The 18,777-nt window shown below is 43.0% G+C and overlaps 1 protein-coding gene across 3 annotated transcripts in view; it reads left to right on the forward strand.

Annotated features, from left to right (window-relative positions):
• The window catches only part of CREB3L2 (cAMP responsive element binding protein 3 like 2), an 81,523-nt gene that overhangs the window by 41,988 nt on the left and 20,758 nt on the right, over positions 1–18,777 (forward strand). For 2 of the 3 annotated variants that reach the window (XM_064155530.1, XM_064155532.1), the window contains 5 exons: positions 1,097–1,313; positions 12,928–13,094; positions 14,628–14,715; positions 16,426–16,607; positions 17,289–17,435. In XM_064155530.1, coding sequence (XP_064011600.1) covers positions 1,097–1,313; positions 12,928–13,094; positions 14,628–14,715; positions 16,426–16,607; positions 17,289–17,435 — 801 coding nt within the window. The remainder of the gene's footprint in view (positions 1–1,096; positions 1,314–12,927; positions 13,095–14,627; positions 14,716–16,425; positions 16,608–17,288; positions 17,436–18,777) is intronic. The other variant, XM_064155531.1, reaches the window with a different exon arrangement.

An 18,777-nucleotide genomic window follows, 5' to 3' on the forward strand; every position in this document is an offset into this window, starting at 1 on the left:
CAAACAGACCTAGGTTTCTGTAGGATCATGCCCCAATTGACAAAGACTCCTATATGAGATGATGGATAATGCCTGATTGTTTGAAAAAGCTTGTTACAATTCATTGTACAAGCATCTTTGTACAAAATTAGAATTCTTTCTGTGAGTGAGATGAGCAGAAATAGTTTCTTGCAGCATAGTTTCTTGGTCTGTCAAGGATATAATCATCAGACACAGGAAACAAAACCAAGGAGAAATGCAGCATTTTTGGCTGTTGTTGAGAACCGCATAGGAGTCTCAAGGAAGCAGATGATGAGATTTGGGTTGTGCTCATTTTTTAATAAGAAACAAACACTTATCCTATAATGTACAGGCATAAACTGCAATGTAATGAATTCACTGCAATAGATAAAGTGGTAATTAGGTCTGGCTGTCAGGAGCTTTAGCTCTGGGGCCTAGAAGGTGGATATGAGCTCTAAACTTAGGTAAAATGTGACTTCCAAAATAGATACATAAATTGCTCAGGAAACCTGTTCTGTAGCAAATGTGTTAATTACTTGGCTGGGGAAATGCAAGGACCCACTTTTCTAGAGCACACTGTATGTTATGTGCAGCTGAAGTAGTCATACATGGTGTTGAATCTGTGTCTGAGTGTGTTTCCTTTTTCTTCTCTGCTTCAATGAACATCAAGCCAATACATTCTATTCCACACAGCAAGTGTTCTAGTGATAAATCTTGCAGGATCTTTCATGCTGTCTGTATTAAATGGGCTTTCCCATTTTTGGTGGCATGCTGTAGTATCTTTGCAGGAGGAGGGAAGGAGAGGCTGCTTCAGGACACGACTAACATGCTTCTCTTTCCCTTTCTCATTGCAAGTTAATTGTAAGCTCTTCTGTTGTACTTTATGCCCCTAAAGAGGACTTTTGTTTTAGTTGTGGCTCTTCAGCTTGGAGTAGTGATTGGAGGAGGAGGTTGTTAGGCAGGGCTGGTAGATCCTGCTGCTTACTGGCACAGATGCCCAGTGCAGATACTGGAGTTGTTCTGATCAACACTATTCTGTTGTTGGCATGACAGACAGGGAAGGAGATAAATTTTTTCCACCTTTTTATCTCCACAGCACTTCACAGAGTTCCTGGATGAGTTTTCACCTGATGTCCTAGGCCAGCTCTTGAATGATCCCTTCTTGTCAGAGAAGAATGAAATAATGGAGGTGGAATTGTCTCCAGCATCCCCAGCACCTCTCATCCAGGCAGAACACAGCTACTCTCTCTGTGGGGACTCTCGACCCCAGTCTCCCCTGACTCACATCTCCACCGAGGACAACTTTAATGAAGGTGGTGTGCACTGTTCACTTGTTGCAATGATGCAGGATGGAATTTTCCTGGTGGGGTGATGGTGCTCTAGGGGTGCATTTGAATGGTCTTTGATAATTGGTACACCTACAAGGGTTTGTTTCAGTCTGCAGGCATTGTGCATAAAGAAACCTGTCTGTAGACAGAGAAGTTGTGCTCAACAGAAGTTACTAACTTTGTACTGTAAAGGTTTTGAATTACAACTGAAGTACCCATCAACAAGAAATGGGAGAAAAGCCAGAAATACACTTGTTGCCATGTACCTGAATCTTTGTTGAAGGTAAATGGAAACTGTTAAGCCAAATGAGTCGAATGAGGCTCACCATGTAGTCTGAGTACTGTAGAATGTACATATAAGGAACAGGCAAAGTAGATTTTGTTTTGTCTTCTGGAAAAGAGACATAGGGAAGCTGTCTATCTATCACTATCTGGTAGAAGGGTGCAGAGAAGACAAAACTAGGCTCCTCTAAGATATATAGTGGTAGCAGAAGAGGTATTGGTTGCAAAAGAAGAAATGCTAGTTGGGTTTTAGTAAAATAATTGGACTGTGAGGGTGAGTCAGGCGTTTGAGTGAATGTCCAGAGAGACTGTGACATCTTCGTCTGTGGAGACGTTCACAGCTGAGCTAGGCAAGTAAGGCCCTGAATAACTTGATCCAAATTGGCCATACACTGAATGAGGACTTAGGCAAGACAATCTCCAGAGGTCACTTCAAAGCTGCATAGCTTCAGGTTTATTATAAACAATCAAAACTTCTAAAATACTCCTTTTCAGTAGTGAGTATCTGGAGATTTCTTATATCCCTACATGTGTAGGAATGTAACTTCAGGTGCTGCCCCAGCCTTAAAACTTGTCTGGCTAAAGCCCTGTTTGTGTGTTTGTTTGTTTTTTTCCCCTCCCATCTTTTTAGTAGAAAACAAAACCAAAACCAGCTGCAGTTTTCTAGATTCTGTGGTTGTGAGAAATGGTGATGCACAGAAAATGATGAAAAGCAACAGCATTTTTTAGCAGTTATCTTTAATACAGCAGTTACAAACATCTGGAGAGGAACAAAAGAAAGATGCAAGAATCATGAGAGGAGAGACCCAACCTGCCTGTTTTAGCATGCGGATGCCTGATAGCAGGAAGGAGAGCTCAAAGTAGAAGCTAGTGATCGGTGGAGGAGCAAGGCCATGAATATCTAGTAACTATTAGGAATAATCACCATGGCAGACTTCAACTCCTAATAATTGGTTTATGTCTTCAACATTAGCTTTATAGTGAAAAGCAGTAGGTTACTAAGATGCATCACAATAAAAGGGCCAAAGATCAGTCCTTATGTCTGAACATTAAGCAGTTTATGAAGATGCATCAGAACATGAGTTTTCAAAAGCTGACAGTTTTGTTGTGCAAAGTGCTTTTTTGAAGTAAGATGTGATCTGTTGGGAGATTTCATGAGAGGACAAGGAATAAAACTCCTGACAAGGCTTTTCAATGTAATACAAGTACTTTGGAGATGATCTGAAAATGTATCTGCATGCAGCCTTCCTATTTTATATTTCCTGACTGCTTTATGTGAGTATCTTTAAATAAATGCATACAGGAGGTATTAATTGTGGCAGGCGTAACAAACACAAAAAACTTCAAAAATGAAGCTTATCTGGAAGTTAACCTGAAGAAGCTTCAAACTAGGCTAAAAATGAATGTTGTCCTTTGGAGAAAAATACTGAAGAAATCCATGCGGCTGAGCCCACTGGGTAATTAATAGAGCTGTAGTCAAATGGTGTTTTTAAAATCCAAGAAACATTAACAAGTGGGTTTAAAAATAGAAAATGAATGAAAAGTATTTAATTTTCTGTTCACTTTTCAGTGTTTTATAAGAGAAGAGGAGGAGCTGTTCTTGGTGGGTTTGGGAGTGTATTTAATCGTAACCCTTGAATCATCCTCACAAACTTTCAATACCTATTGACTTCAGCACAGTGAAGCTCAGATAAATATTTGAGGAAATTGCAGAATTATTGTTAACATGCTGTCTGATAGCTATCTAGAGGCGTCACCCTGATGATTTTTCAGTCCTTGAGTCCATGAGAGCAGAAGAGCAGGATTTTGTGAGTGACAGCACTGCAGGACTTGACCCTGGAGATGAAAAGCATCTCTGTTAGTGGAGGTACACATTGCTCCTAATGTCTCCGGTGAGTGCCAGTCCCCTCAGTGGAGTAAGGGACAGATGTAAGAGCATTAGTGTCATTTTGAGGAGCAAGAGGTACAAAGTGTGGAGCAGGAGGTCCATCTGCTGCATGCAGCATGATCCCCTACTGCTGGGAACTGAGAGTGGTGTTGTGGAGTGGCAGAGGCTGAGAGATGAGGTTTGGCTGAAGGATTTACATGAAGAACATATGAAAAAAAATTACATACTCCATATAACCAGTCCAGTGGGAAGATTTTACAGCTGTTGTGTTTATGTGTTTTTTCCATGGTGAGGCTCATGATTCTGTGGGACTGTGTGCTGCAGGATTGAGAGTAGAAACTGGCTAATGAGGAGGCTGTTGTGATTTAGCCCTAGCAATTAAGCACTACACAGCGATTCACTTTGTGCCCTCAACCAGTGGGATGGGGGAGAGAATTGGAAGAAAAAACAAACAAACAAATTTGTGGGATGAAATAAAAACAGTTTAATGGGACAGAAAAGGAAGAAAAAAATAGTAATAGTAGTAGAAGAGGCACAACAAGTGATGCACAATGCAGTTTCTCACCACCCACTGATCAATACCCAGCTAATCCCCAAGTCATGGTGCCCCAGCCAACTCCCCCTGTTTTATACTGGGCATGAGGGCATATGGTATGGATTATCCCTTTGGCTTATTTGAGTCAGCTGTACTTGCAGTGTCCCCTCACAGCTGCTTCTGCACTCCCAGCCTCCACTGGCATGGCAGCATGAGAAACTAAGAAATCCTTGACTTAGTTGTTGCTAAGCAGTATTTATACTAAAACCATGAGTGTGATATCAACAGTATTCTTATCCTAAATCCAAAACACAGCACTCAGACAGCTACTATGAAGAAAATTAACTTTATTCCACCCAAAATCAGGGCAGTGGCTCATGGCTGACACTTGACTGCGTCTGGACATGTGTATTGTGGCCCTGCATTCAGCAGCAGTACAAAGAGTGACACGGAGCAGTTAAGCTGTCCTTCCTTGCCCTCTTATGCTTCATCCTGTTAGCTGTAGGCACAAACTTTAGGACAGTGGCTGCCCCTTGTTTAGGATATTTGAGATCTGTAGGTGAGAATGGAGCACAAGTAATACTGAAAGGCTGGTGTGCAATGGGAATACAGAGGCTGCAGCATCCTCTGAGAACAGTGCAAGTGACAGGGAGTGGTTTTCAGGTTGGGTTTTGTGTGTATTTTTGAGTTCATAGTCCTGGCAGGGCTCAGAGAGAAAAGCCAACTAGTCATTCATATGGTTTCTGTCCTCAGATTATGGCCAGGTGGCTGGTTGCATTCCTTTCCTAGTCCCTTAAGGGCTCTGCTTTGCAGACTAGTTTTGGTCCCCACCTGCCCCTCCTGTTTGTGCTTTCCTGCCCAGGAATGCTTTGAAGTTGCTGCTGGATTTGAAGCAGCTTGTCCTGGCTAAAGGTTTGACAGGCTGACTGCAGAAATGGTATGTTTCTATTTTATGCTTAGTTGTGCCAAATCTGATGCTGACCTCAGAACACAGCCTGTATTATTATTCATTTTTTTACTACTCAGGATATGTTTTCTTGTACTGTGTTTTCAAAACCCAGATTCTCCTTTTAAGGTTCAAACCCTTGGTTTGAAAAAGAAAAAAAACTAACCAAACAAGAAACCCAACATAAACAATCAAAGGCCTGAAAATCACTGTATGTGGGTCCCAGTTCTCTAGGTCAAATAGCCCTTCAACAATAAACCCAGCCCTCATCTCAGGCAGCTGTTTGTACAGGAACATACTTGCTTGTGTGGAGTCCATGAGTTGTAATTGGTGCCGTGTGCTTTGTCTGCATAGAGACACCTGTGGGCTTTGGGCTTGAGGCTCAAGTGGTCTTCATACAATATGTCTGTGCATATATGATGTATATGTAAGTCATAATATATTTACTTTTATAACAGGTTCTATTGTATGTCCTAGTTTTATTTTTTGTAATATAGGCTATGCATTGAGAGATGCCTTGTCCTGCTTCTGCCTCCTCTTCTCTGAATCCTGCATCAGTGAATTGTGAACAATGAAAATGAAACCTCTTCTGCCCAAGTTTTAAAGAAATGGAACAAAGAAATATACTTGTGTTTTTTAAAGGATGTGTTTAAAAAGTGTGTTCCAGTGCAGCTTATTTTCCTGTATGGGTTTTTTCTTTTTTTCTTTATTCAGGAAATGAGGAGAAAGAAATTTGGTGCTGCTAACCTGTATTTGGTGATTTTTATGTGGAAGGGTAGCAGTCAGTCCTTACTAGCAGCCACAGTTTTAGAGGATAAGAAGACTTTTGAACTACCTACATATCCAAGGTCCAAATCAGTAGATCACTGTGAATCAAGCTGTAATTTCTACTTAGGCAGCAGTGTGTCTCAAAAATGTCAGTTTTAGTTTGGGGATGAAGGTTTTGGTGTTTGCTTACATTTACTGTTAATAATTAACAGCTTTATTTGCAGTCAGGCCTCCTTTGGCTTCTTGTTTCTCAATAGAAGCCTTATGGCTTTTTTCCCAGCTGGACTGAAGAGCTGTCTGCTCTTGGAATCTTCTTTCCCCAGGTGTTTGAAGGCTGTGATTAAGTTCCCTCTTGATTTCTGCTAGGATACAGCTTAAATGAGCTGCACTTCCTAGGTGTTTCCCTGTAGAGGAGATCTTCTGGACATTCAGCTATTGCAGTTCCTTTCTAAACAAAGGGACATTTACAGTTCATTTTCAAAACTGTGTGTCAAGTGTCCACAGGAGCTGATTTCTCAGGAAGAATTTCCCTAAAGGTGCATATTAGGGAATACTCCTCCCACTTCCAGTCCTGTTGTTTCTGAAACCAGCAATCTCATTCTTTCTGTAGTGTTGCACTGCGAGTTCATGCTCACTTAGCTATGCACTGTGAGCATCAAGTCATTTTAATGTGTGTGAAGGCCTGATTGCTGCCATAGGACAGATATTCCTTCACAACATCTGTGGGGAATGAGAGGAGAAAAATTCAGATGTGTGACAGAGAACTGTTTCATTTGAAGACACTGGTTCTGTGGGTAATTTTCACATATATTTAAAAAAAAAACAACTATGAAAAAGTTGTAGTCTTATGTAGGACACTCAGTAGTATCAACCTTTAAGGCTGTAAATCAGAGCTACCACGTTGGTCTGTGCCTCATTCCTATATATATAAACAGTGATGCTATAAAAACATTTTTTTACACCTAAGTGAAATAAGAAAAAAACATTGAGGACTGTATCTCAGCTGACAACTATTTTTTGTTGAATCTGAGTTTAAAGGCAGATTTAAGAAGAACCTGTAACCCTAAGACATCTCCTGGCTGGTCTAATATGACAAGATGATTCTTACTGAAAACTGCCAAGTTCTCCACAGAAAAGAGAGTATTGGCCCTGATTGTTTAGATATGTGAGGGACAATGTGTCCTTGTTTCTGTCTGAGAAACTCTGATAGTGATATCAATAATCTGTGGGTCTTAGATGCACTCTGTGACTGCTCAAAGGTGAGATGCCAGTATGACTGGTGATCCTTTGTTAGGAGAAAGGCTACTTCTGCTGTGTGTTGTGATTAGTATGTATTGCTGCCATTCATCTTTGCCCATTTATTTCATTTTCCCTTCCTGGCACTTTAGAAAGGACCCCAATGTTTGGTAGTCAAACAGTATCTCCTTTGTTAAGGCTCTTTCGAGGGCTTCGGTTTCATTATTTGCGGTGGGAGTGTGTGCACACGCTGGGAGGGGGAAATGCCATCTGGAAAATCTGTAAGAGAAACTGTTTGTCGATGAATGTGGGCTCTTGCCTCACAGAGGGGAGGAGGGGTAGCGGCAGTGGCGTTGGAGTTCAGCATTTCAGGCACGATGAACAAGGCTTGTGTCTGCCAGGGGGTGTTACATGAGCCCAGAGCTGGGCACCAGAGGAAGACAAGGAAGCAGTTATTCCTCTGGAAAGGTCCAACCTGCCTTTAGGAGACTGGAAAGGCTCAGACTGCAGAGCTGGAGGTGTTGAACTTCACTGCAAGCAGCTTGTGCAGCAGCGTGCCCAGAGTCTGTACATCAGCAGAGGCCTTTGTGGTGGGGTGTTTCTGTGCATAGAGAGCAAGCAGCCATTTCCCCCACAAACAAGTTGTGAAGCCTCTTCTAAGAGGTATTTTTCCTTTGCAGTTACCTGGTTCCTGGTTTGCAGCTCAATCTCTGTGTTACAAAGATAGTGGGCATCCTTGAATCCTGCTGCTAGCTATATAGGGGCAGCAACTTCAGAGGCAGGGTCCAGGCAAGTACCAAATATTTGGCCATATAACAGCTTTTGTGCTCGTGGGCGCCTGGTGCAAGCTTAAACTCCCTCAATTTTTTATCTTCTTTTCCACTTCTCTTAACCTGCCCTCTCATAATATTATATAGAACAAACAAAGAAACAAAATGTTGCAGTTCTTCAGAGAATTATCCTAGAAAACTGCACATGGTGTTGTTAAGAGACTATATACCATATATATATGTATTTTAAATACCTCTATATAGATACAGGTATATCCCAAAGTATTTTTAAACAAACATAGAAGTAGTTTATATTACTTCTGCCATGTGCAAACACAACCCTTCTTGGTGGTGTGTTTTTCATATGTGCCTAAATCACACATACTAATTACTGATACAGCTGTGGTGCTTAGAGGAGCACTGAAATCCATTTCTGTTGAAAACTGTCATTATGATGCAAGTGGTATGGATCATGGAAATAAGTTAACTTGGGCATGTTGTGAACCCAAAGCCAAGCACCTGTGCCTAACTCAGTCTTCATAATGGATTTTTAAAGATTTCTTGCTTTTACTGTGTGAAATGTTACATAGCCTTTTCCCTTTTGAGTGTAGTGATCTGGAGAAAGACAAGTGAAAAGGGAAAGCCCACTTGTATTATGTTGAGTAGATCCTCCAAGCATTGCCCATGTGAACTGCAAATAGGGTAGGATTAGGGCTTCTGAAATGAAGACAAAGGGACTGGAGCACAAAGCCTATGAGGAGAGACTGAGTGAGCTGGGATTGTTCAGCCTGGAGGAGGCTCAGGGAAGACCTTACTGCTCTCTACAACTACCTGAAAGGAGGTTGTAGCCTGGTGGGGCTTGGTCTCTTCTGCCAGACACCCAGTGACAGAACAAGAGGACACAGCCTCCAGCTGTGCCAGGGCATATTTAGGCTGGATGTTAGGAAGAAGTTCTACATGGAAAGAGTTTTTGGCCATTGGAGTGGGCTGCCCAGGGAGGTGGTGGAGTCATCATCCCTGGAGGTGTTTAAAAAGAGGCTGAATGAGGCACTTAGTGTCATGGTTTAGTTAATTAGAAGGTATTAGGTGGTGGATTGGACTTTATAATCTTGATCTTTTCCAACCTGATTAATTCTGTGACAGAAAGAGCTTGCTGTAAATATGCATGAGGTACAGTGCCTATGTTTGCAGTACAGAGGGAATTATGTCCTGTTTGGAGCTTTTTCCATTGCATTATCACTCACACAAATTCTTACAACATAATGCATGTCATATCTTGGATCAAGCTGGACTTGTCCTCTTCTTTCCCAGCTACACTCATCACATGTTTAATTTTTTGTCCTGTCACTAGGAGCATTGCTCAGTACACTTAATGACCTTATGCTGAAACTTTAGATGGCTTCTGCCTTTCTTTTTTTAAAGAGTGGAAGTTGCATGATAAACAGGAGTCTGCAGGAAAGGTGGGACAGGCTTGCTGATAGAAACGGCACACAAAATGTATCCAAAGGAATGTGATTTTAATCCTGTGATGAATGGGTTTTTTGGACACTTGATTTGAAACTTGCAGAGATGGTGGATGCTCATGGCTGCATCTGAAGACTCAATGCTTGCAGTATTTTGATAAAATAACAGTGCTAAATCATCTGAAAAATGCAGTCCCAGTTGTCTTCAGTTGGCCATTTAAAATTGCTAGATACTTCTGGGCCCTTAACTCTCCATGACTCGCTTGAAGTGAGGAGGTTGGTCTCTTCTTCCAGGCACCCAGTGACTGAAGAGGACACAGTCTCAAACTGTGCCAGGGCAGATTTAGGCTGGACGTTAGGAAGCAATTCTTCACAGAAAGATTGATTGCCCACTGGAATGGGCTGCCTGGGGAGGTGGTGGAATCACCATTCCTGGAGGTGTTCAAGAGGAGGCTGGATGAGGCACTTGGTGCTGTGGTTTAGTTAATTAGAGGGGTTAGGTTGGACTTGATCATCCTAGATGTCTTTTCCAACCTGGTTAATTCTGTGATTCTGTGAATTTTCAGGACAGCTGTGGAAATAAATTCAGGTTGGTGAAGCATTTTCCTGGGGAGGAATTAAAGAGCTCTGTGGGAACAGAATTTGGATTATATTTGGTAAAGGAGCAATGAAGCTGTGCATGAGATGATGAGAAGAACAAAACCATAGATAATTAATTATGGAATAGCTCCTCAGGAAAACATTCTGTTTATTGAGTAAACCACAGGTTCTGTGGAGAAATTGTTTAATCACACTATTAAAACATTTGTATTTTTAGGTGTATAGCATGTGCAAAAGTGGACCAAATTAAACTTTCATAGGTGTTTCTTCATACTTGGATGCTTTGCAGCCTTGATGTTAAAATGTTATGTGGAATTTAGCAAGTGCTGGTGCATTGCACATAAAAGCATTGACTGGGATTTTGCTAAGTACTGTGTCAGAAGAGTGTAACAACATTGATGATGTTAGTGAATGAGTAACAGGAGCTTGGAAAAAGTGGGGAGTATCAAGGTGGGATTTGACTCGTGTCCATCCCTTCCTTTCATGGAACTGTTTGTCTGGAATGACAGCTGTTACTATACATCATAAAAGGCAGTGTCAAAAAACTGTTAGATGCAGTTCTTCAAAATTATCTCAGTGTTAAATGCAGCATGCTGCTGTTGCTGAAAACCATTCATAACCCTACAAACTGGTTAGGCTGGCGTTATAGCTCCAGGCAGTTTGTGCAGAACTAAGTGGTGATGGCAGTAATGTCAAGTTCATAAGCAAAGTCAGGTTCCTGAGGAGTACAATGACCATCTGAGGGCCAGCGTATCTTGTCTTACAGCAGCTGAATCCTCATGATGAGTCTGGTGATTAGAGGTGATAAACATCACAAAGTGCAGCCTTAGAGGACGTGCCCTGTTTTGCTAGCTACCCACAGCTAGATTTCTCTTCTACTTACATGATGATGCAAGTCTCAGAAAGTTCAGGGCTAGTTACTTCCTTCACTGATGGCTCTCATTTATATGTAGCTTTTCTTCCCAAAGGGAGACTCAAGTGGATTACAGCTCTGTAACTGCACTGTCACCACGTAGTTCATCCCAGGGTGTGAGACACAGCAAGCAGAGACTCTGCATGACATAATGTGGTGGAGGTTTTGCAGAAGTTATCCAAAGAAACATTTGGAAGTTGCATTTGCCAAGGCATTCTGGATTTCCAGGCAAAGGATACCACTTTAAGTCTTTTACCCAAATGATCACACACACTAAACTAGAGGGAGTCCTGGGATCCACTGAATATTTCATTGCAGTCAGCAGGGAGGGAGCTGCATTCTCGTGTGAGTTGAGAACCTCAGGGAGGGTTGAAAGAGAGCAATGTTCTCTCCTGAGTTAGTATTTTTACAGTGCCACTTCTTTTTTTTTTGGTAAATACTTCTATTTATGTATTCCTGCGTTTCCCAGCAAGCTTTGGGAGTAAGCTCTCCAGAAACTTAAATATGGTGTTTAGCCCTTGCTGTACTGTTACAGCTCTTGGCAGAGCTGAGCTTGCTCTTCTTCAGCTTCTGATTGCAGGATACTTGTTTTTAATTTTTAATTCCTTCATGTGTTTTTACTTAAATTACCTCCTTCCTTGCCAGTGGCAGAGGTTAGGGCCTGCCACAAAGTAATTCCTAGCACTGGAGAGGTGCCATGTTCCTCCCTTCTTCTAGTCACCCAGTTTCTGCCCAGTGCCAGTGTACTCTGTGTGTGGTCTTACTAGCACACACAGACAGCATGAGGGCTGTACCCACACTTGGTGTTAGCTGTTTGCAGCTGACCTCTGTTGCCATCTCACCAGATTGGTGTGCTCAGATGGGTAAGGGTCTTGCGCCAGCTGTGCAAACTGCTGGTGGCACAGCCACAGCAGCATGGCTGCCTCCCATGGTGCTGATGTGGCATGCAGTTAATTCAAAGCTCTGTTGCTGGTCACTAGCCACATGGTGTATATGCTTGCTCTCTGCTTCAGTTTTGTGTGTGCAGTAAATAGTCTGTACAAAGACAGGAGAAAGCTTTGAAAGACTGAGCTTACATGTGTTTGGTCTTGGGCTCCAACTGCTTGATATAATGGACATGCTTTTCACAACTGGTGACGAGTTGTGGCAGAGCACTGTGCTGTATGCTGTTGGGATGTAGAGTACACTCCTGCAAGAGAAAAGAACCTCTATGGCTGAACTCTAGCAGTAGGGATGGCAGTCTTTTAAAGCCGGAATTGCAACTGCCATTTAGTATTTTTAACTTATTCTCTTTAAGCAGAGTTGTTAATAGCCTTATGAAATTGTTTTAAAGGTTGAATCCTTCCAAATTCATGATCATCTGTCATACCTTAGACCTGGGAGAGTTAAGTCCCTTCTCAGCAAGCCCAACAGTGGCTGCTTCATGAACAAAAATTGAGAATTACCAAGTTACTATACCAACCCTCTTCCAATTCATGGCAGTGCGACCTTGCAGCTTTGTCCAGTGAAAAGTTGCATGACTTTCCCCTGATTAGAGAGCTTGCAATAAGTGGGGCTAGGGTTCAAGTCTAACAACACATGATTCACTTTTCAGAGCTGACAGTCTGTGTTATGACTTCCAGAGAATCTGGGGAGGAAATTATCATGATCACTGTGACACTGGTGTGCCTGTGAAGTCATCAAAGCCTTTATCCTCTTTTATACTTACTAAATGAATCCCTGGGGGGGGGAGAGAATTTTGAAGTTGAGAGTGTGAAAAGTCCTTTGTTCTTCAAAGTGTAATATCACTACTCCAGCTATTTGATGATTGCAAGCAGAAGAAGCAGCAGAAGTCTACAAGGATGAATAAAACTGAGTTAGCAGGCATTAGTGTGTGTAGGACATGGCTCCCCGGCTGCTTTACTCCATGGCTTGTTCAGTCTTGTTCTGCTACGCGTTAGCAGCTTTCGGCAATGCACAGTGATTAGTGCTCTGTGTCTTTCCTCGCTGCTCTTCTCTGTATCCTAGGGCTAGGATTAGATTACAGCAGGGTTGTCTGCACTGACTGAGAGCTGAATAGTAAGGGCAGAGTTTTGTTGATAGACTGAAATGACTTCTGTGTTTGTTTCTCTTCTCTGGAGGAGGGATGACATTATTATCATTTGTAGTCTTTCTGTCTCTGACCTAAACATGTGGTATCGAATTTCCTTCCCTGGCAGGTGACCTGGAAAATGAGGAATGGTGTCTGGGTACAGAGCTGACTCCAGCAGCAATAAAGACTGAGCCAGCATTGTGTGAGACATCAGGCCTTGCCCCCTCAGTCAGTCTCACTGTCACAGCCACGTCGCTGGACGAGGAACAACCTGAGCTACAGCCAGATGCCTTGGTACTTGCAGATTTTCTGTCCTCCTCTCTGCACAGTTAGCTACATACCAGTGTAGTCTCTGTATTGCCAGAGCTTGTCAATTCAGGGTGCGCAGTGCAGTCTGCTGTAATGGTGTTTAAAGTTTGCTGCCATATGAGCTTGTGTTTCAAAATGTTCATCTGCATCTTCACGTCATAGTGGCTGTGTGCACAAGTTTCTCTTCTTTGCTAGCTCCAAAGCCTGGGGCTTCTGTGTTTTTAAAAATATTTAAACAGCTTCTGATGAACCAGCCCCACTTGAACTGGCTATTGAGCCTGTAACCGGCTAAGTGTCTTCCATAATAACTTGCATTGGTGCTGCTGTGCCTTCCTCTAATCATAACAAGATTCCATATTGGAAAGGACTGGAGAGTTTCTCTGTTTGCCTGCTGTGTCACTTTTGCCAGAGCTGTGCAGCTTTGGCATTTTGAGTGGCTGCTGCTTTCACACCGACTTGCCTTGTAAAGAGCATTTGTGATGCCTTTCTGACCACAGCTGGAGCAGCCAGTGGGCATTCTCAAGGGCTTAATTTGGCTGTGGTTGGTTTAAGGAGAACAAACTGCAGCAGTTGATGGCTCACTAGGGTCCCCTGTCAGTGAAGGAAGAAGCAGGAGTGTTCTCAGTCCCTAGGGTGTGATCCCAGTCCAGGTGAGACTGACCTGACAAACAAATGGTCACACTTGGATGTGGATCAGAAATTCATGCAACCAAAATCGTTTTGTGAGAAACTGAAAAGAATAAAACAAGTTTCCCAAAATCTTCTAGTCTGAATGTGCTGTCCCCAGGACGTAGTACTGTTGTGGCTTGAGATACCATGATTTGCAGAATGTATTGGGATAGCTGATGGCTCAGTACCATTGTATGGATTAGTTACACACATTATTGGGAGAGGTTTTGGCTGCAATGAGCAGGCTGCTGTGCCAAACTGACTGCCTTAAGCCTGAGACTGTGACACACAGGCAGGCTCTGGACAACAGCTTAGCGTCCTGGTGCCCCAGACCTGTAAACAGGGCAAGCCAGAGGTTTTCCAAACTTCTGTCAGCCATGACTGTGTCCTTTCCAGTGTTCTCCACACTGTGAAATGGACTTGGATACAATCATCTGCCACTTAGTGGTTGACACCTTGCTCTTGCTCCTGGATGACAGTGGTTTTGAACAGGCTGTCCCCCACTGCTGGGTGTGTTTCTGGTTCTGCTTAAACAGACTGTGCAGTCCAGCAAATCCTAGTGACAGGTCTGTTGCTAAGAGAAGTAATTTGAGTGGGTTGCATGCTAGCTTTCAGTCTGAAATGTCATTTTTGAGGTGTAATCTTTTATTTAGCTAAATATAGTAGTAAGAAAAGCCATAGTGGGAGTAGTCAGAGCAGTATTCTCTGTAGCCTGGTTTAGCAAATTGTGTGAAGCTTTGCCTGTAGCAGAGCAGGAGGACAGGGAACCTCTCCATAAATGGAGAGGAGAATTCATCCATGTATCCTTAAGATTTTTGGGGTTTCATGCTGTTAACTTCTCTTTCCTAGATGAAACCACTGAACCAGAAAGTTCTTCCAGAAATCAAGTTGGAGCCCCATGAAGTGGACCAGTTCCTGAATCTGTCTTCTAAAGAAGGTCTGTTAATTACCAACACAAAATGCGGGAAGAGATGACCAGAATGTACAAGAAGTATACTTTACTCTGATTAAATATTTGGTTTCCTTATTTACTGTGTTAATCTTTAGGCCTTCTAGGGATTCAGTTGAGACTGCTGGAGAGTCAGCCTCTCTCTGACCCATTTATGTGGGTTTTTTCTTTCTTTCATTCCCCCTCCCCCTTGCTTATCACAAAGAAAATTATCCTTTTTTTGTCTGTAGCATATTAATAATTGTACAATTGCTGAAGGGAGCTTGAATCCTTAGGTACAGGATTATTTAGGCCAAGAAGAGAAGTCAATTTGAGATGACTTAAAGTATAGAAAACATGAAGAACATAAGTGGAAACTTTACTATTTTAACCTTCGACATAAAAGCAAGGATGTGAGTTTATAGGAAATTAGAAGTTTGGTGCATCTGTTTGTAATATATTAGTTTAGGAACCCTTTGCACTACTTTGTAAATGAGGAAGGAGGAGCAGTGATCTCTGCTGTGGCAGAGTTTTGTGGCATGTAATCTGTTAAGCTAAGAGAAATTTGAAAGAACCAAATATATGGGCTGAAATTTGAGCAGATAGCTGCATCTCAGTTAGGAACACTTGATATTCTGAGGGTAAGTAGCTCTGGTCTAGGGAGAGAAACAGGTGATGTAGTAGGTGGAAAACGGGAGACTATATCTTAGCCCAGGGCACAGATTTGATTGTGCAGTTTGTGGGTTAAGGACCTTGCTGCTTTTCAAGTGTACGTCTTCTGGCAACTGCTAGAGTTAAGATGCTAGACAAAAAGAGCTTGTTACTATTTTTCTTCCTTCCTCCCCCACTGCCTATTTGATCTTTCAGCTGAAATGTGCAAAGTATAACAGAAGTGAAAGGTGGCAAATTCAGCCTTCTATCTTCCTACTCCTGATTTTCATTGTCATAAATTTATCTCTGAGAAGATATGACTTAGGTACAGCAGTTTGGACATCTGCTAAGTTGTCCATGTAATATAAGTAGCTGAGACTGCCCATTTGATCATAAACAGCACTTTGTTTGCCAGTTCTAGCACATGTTCTTTTGGTCACAAGTACAGGAGAAGTTAGATTATGGTCCCGGATAATACAGTGTGACAGAGATTCCTGTGGTAGGTGCCTATCTCCTGCTTCATCAGTACATTAAAGCCTTTGCTGTCACTATTTATCACGTCCTCCCAGTTGTGCCAAACCACATTTTTAGGAGGTAGATTATTTCTCTGCTCTCTGTTCATATAACATCTTGGATGTGATCCTTTCTCTTGAAAAATACTGGTGATTTGTTTAAACCACAGTAAAGCTAGGAAAGACAGCTGGGTTTGGAGAGAAAGTCCTTTGGTCCAGTCCTCTGTTAATGTGCTTTCCCAGGGATAGGGGGCTTCTACTGGAGGGTTATACTGAAGCATCAAAGTGTTTGAAGAAATAGCTGAAGTATAGGTAGAAATAACTGGAGCATATGTGCAGAGCCCTGTTTCGTCTGTTGAACTTAAGGATAGCTGCTGTGTTACTTTTCTCCTTTGGAGAGCTGCATGATCTGAAAGTCTTCCAACTTGCCCCTTTCAGTTGATCTGTTTTTTAGCAGGCAGTCTTAGTCTTGGAAAGTGGGTGGTCGTGGTGGCTTTAGTGGAAATTTAAATTAGCACCTCAAAGCCTTGTGTTATATGTCTCTCTTGGCATTCAGCAGTGGATCCCCTGCATTTGCCTCCAACCCCTCCCAGCAGCCATGGCAGTGACTCTGAAGGAGGGCAGAGCCCGGTTAGATCACTCCCTCCTTCAAGCCCAATCCAGCTACAAGCCACAGCTAAAGTGACATCGCGCACAGCTTCAGCGCTCTCCAATTCCCCTCTGCTGACTGCACCTCATGTAAGTTGGGCTAGCTCTTTTCAGCATCTGTACATCTGTTTCCCTTTTTATCTTGCTTTTTTCATAAATTCGTATTTTTACTGTGGATTTGCTAACTACAGTTGTTCTTCAGATGAATCCATCTCTGGTCAAATCTGCAGATCCCATAATTTTTCTCACTGGTCTGTTCTGTTACTGCAGAGAGCAGTATGTGACTCTCCTCTAGCTGAGACCAAGTTCAACAGTATTACTAGGTTTCTGCTGCCATAGATTATGTTTTGCATTAGGGCCCAGCCCTCATGGGTTAACCTCTCCCTGGTAGAACTGTATCTGTCCTTTTGTCTTGTAGGTAAGACAAGGGAATCAAGTAGAGTTCTTTAGAGAAGGATTTTCAGTAGTGCTCCTCATTTGTCTCTTTACATATTTGAGCTATGGGAAGTTTTACTGTTAGCCTCAGTGAGTGCAGAGCTGGGCTAAGAACAACTGTTTTGGGAAAATCCTATCGCAAAGGTTCAGTCTCACAATGGAAGCTACATAAAAGGTCTGCCCCTCCCATGCATTCCCAGTTGCAAGAGGCTGCCTTTCTTTTTGTAGACAGAGTCCTTTCTGAGGTGGGAGAACTGCTGCCTCTGCCCTAGCACCCTTTTCTCTGGGGCTATGTGCACTTACTGTTATATTCTTTAATTTCTATGACATCTGCAGAAGTTGCAGGGGACTGGCCCACTCATCCTTACAGAAGAGGAGAAGAGGACGCTGATAGCAGAGGGATACCCAATCCCTACCAAACTGCCCTTGACAAAGGCAGAAGAGAAAGTGCTAAAGAAAATCCGCAGGAAAATCAAGAACAAGGTAAATGTTAATTAGCTCTGCTGGGTAATTCCTGCTCTTCTGTTTGAAAAAAAGCTGCAACAAATCTGTGGTACTGTTGAATGCTGTGAGATGTCTTTTAATAAAGTATTTTTTTGTTTTGTTTCTAAGTGCATCCATCAGATGACACTGTGACACTGTGCCCCTGTCTAGGTATTTACCTGAACACAGGATCACAGGATATTAGGGGTTGGAAGGGACCCAAGGAGATTATCAAGTCCAACCCCCCTGCCAGAGCAGGACAATACTGTCTAACACAGATCACAGAGGAACACATCCAGACAGACCTTGAAAGTCTCCAGAGAAGGAGACTCCACGACCTCTCTGGGAGGCCTGTTCCAGTGCTCTGTGACCCTTACAGTAAAGAAGTTCCCCCTTAAGGCGGAACTTCTTTTGCTGCAACTTACACCCATTGCTCCTTGTCCTATCCCAGGGAGCAAGTGAGCAGAGCCTGTCCCCCAACTCCTGTCAGCCTTCAGATACTTATAAACATTTATCGAATCCCCTTTCAGTCTTCTCTTCTCCAGACTAAAAAGCTCCAGGTCCCTCAGCCTCTCTTCATAAGCCATGCCCTCCAGTCCCCTTATCATCCTCATAGCCCTCCACTGGATCATGTCCAGCAGATCCCTGTCCCTCTTAAACTGGAGAGCCCAAAACTGAACACAGTATTCAAGATGAGGTCTCACCAGGGCAGAGTAGAGGGGGAGGAGAACCTCCCTTGATCTGCTGGAGACACTCTTCCTAATGCATCCCGGGATCCCATTGGCCTTCTTGGGCCATGGTTAACTTGTTATCCACCTGGACCCCCAGGTCCCTCTCCACAGGACTGCTTTCCAGCAGATCACCTCCCAGCCTGTACTGGTGCAGTTTATTATTCCTCTCCCGATGCAGGACTCTGCACTTGTCCTTGTTGAACTTCATCTGGTTCCTCTGTGCCCAGCTCTCCAGTCTGTCCAGGTCTCTCTGGATGGCCACACAGCCTTCAGCTGTATTAGCCAAGCCTCCCAGCTTGGTGTTGTCAGCAAACTTGCTGAGCAGACACTCTATGCCCTCATCAATGTCATTGATGAAGATATTGAACAGGACTGGCCCCAGCAGTGATCTCTGGGGGACACCACTAGTCACAGCTCTCCATCTGGACCTGGCACCACTGATCACCACCCTCTGAACTCTATCTTGCAACCAGTTCCTAACCTGCCTCACTGCCTGCTCTTCCATCCCACACTTCCTCAGCTCGCTCACTAAAATGTCATGGGAGACAGTATCAAAGGCCTTGCTAAGGTCAAGGTAGACTACATGCACTGGTTTCCCTGACTCTACCCAT

Source organism: Pogoniulus pusillus, chromosome 15 (genome assembly GCF_015220805.1).
Source record: "Pogoniulus pusillus isolate bPogPus1 chromosome 15, bPogPus1.pri, whole genome shotgun sequence".
Taxonomy (NCBI): Eukaryota; Metazoa; Chordata; class Aves; order Piciformes; family Lybiidae; genus Pogoniulus; species Pogoniulus pusillus.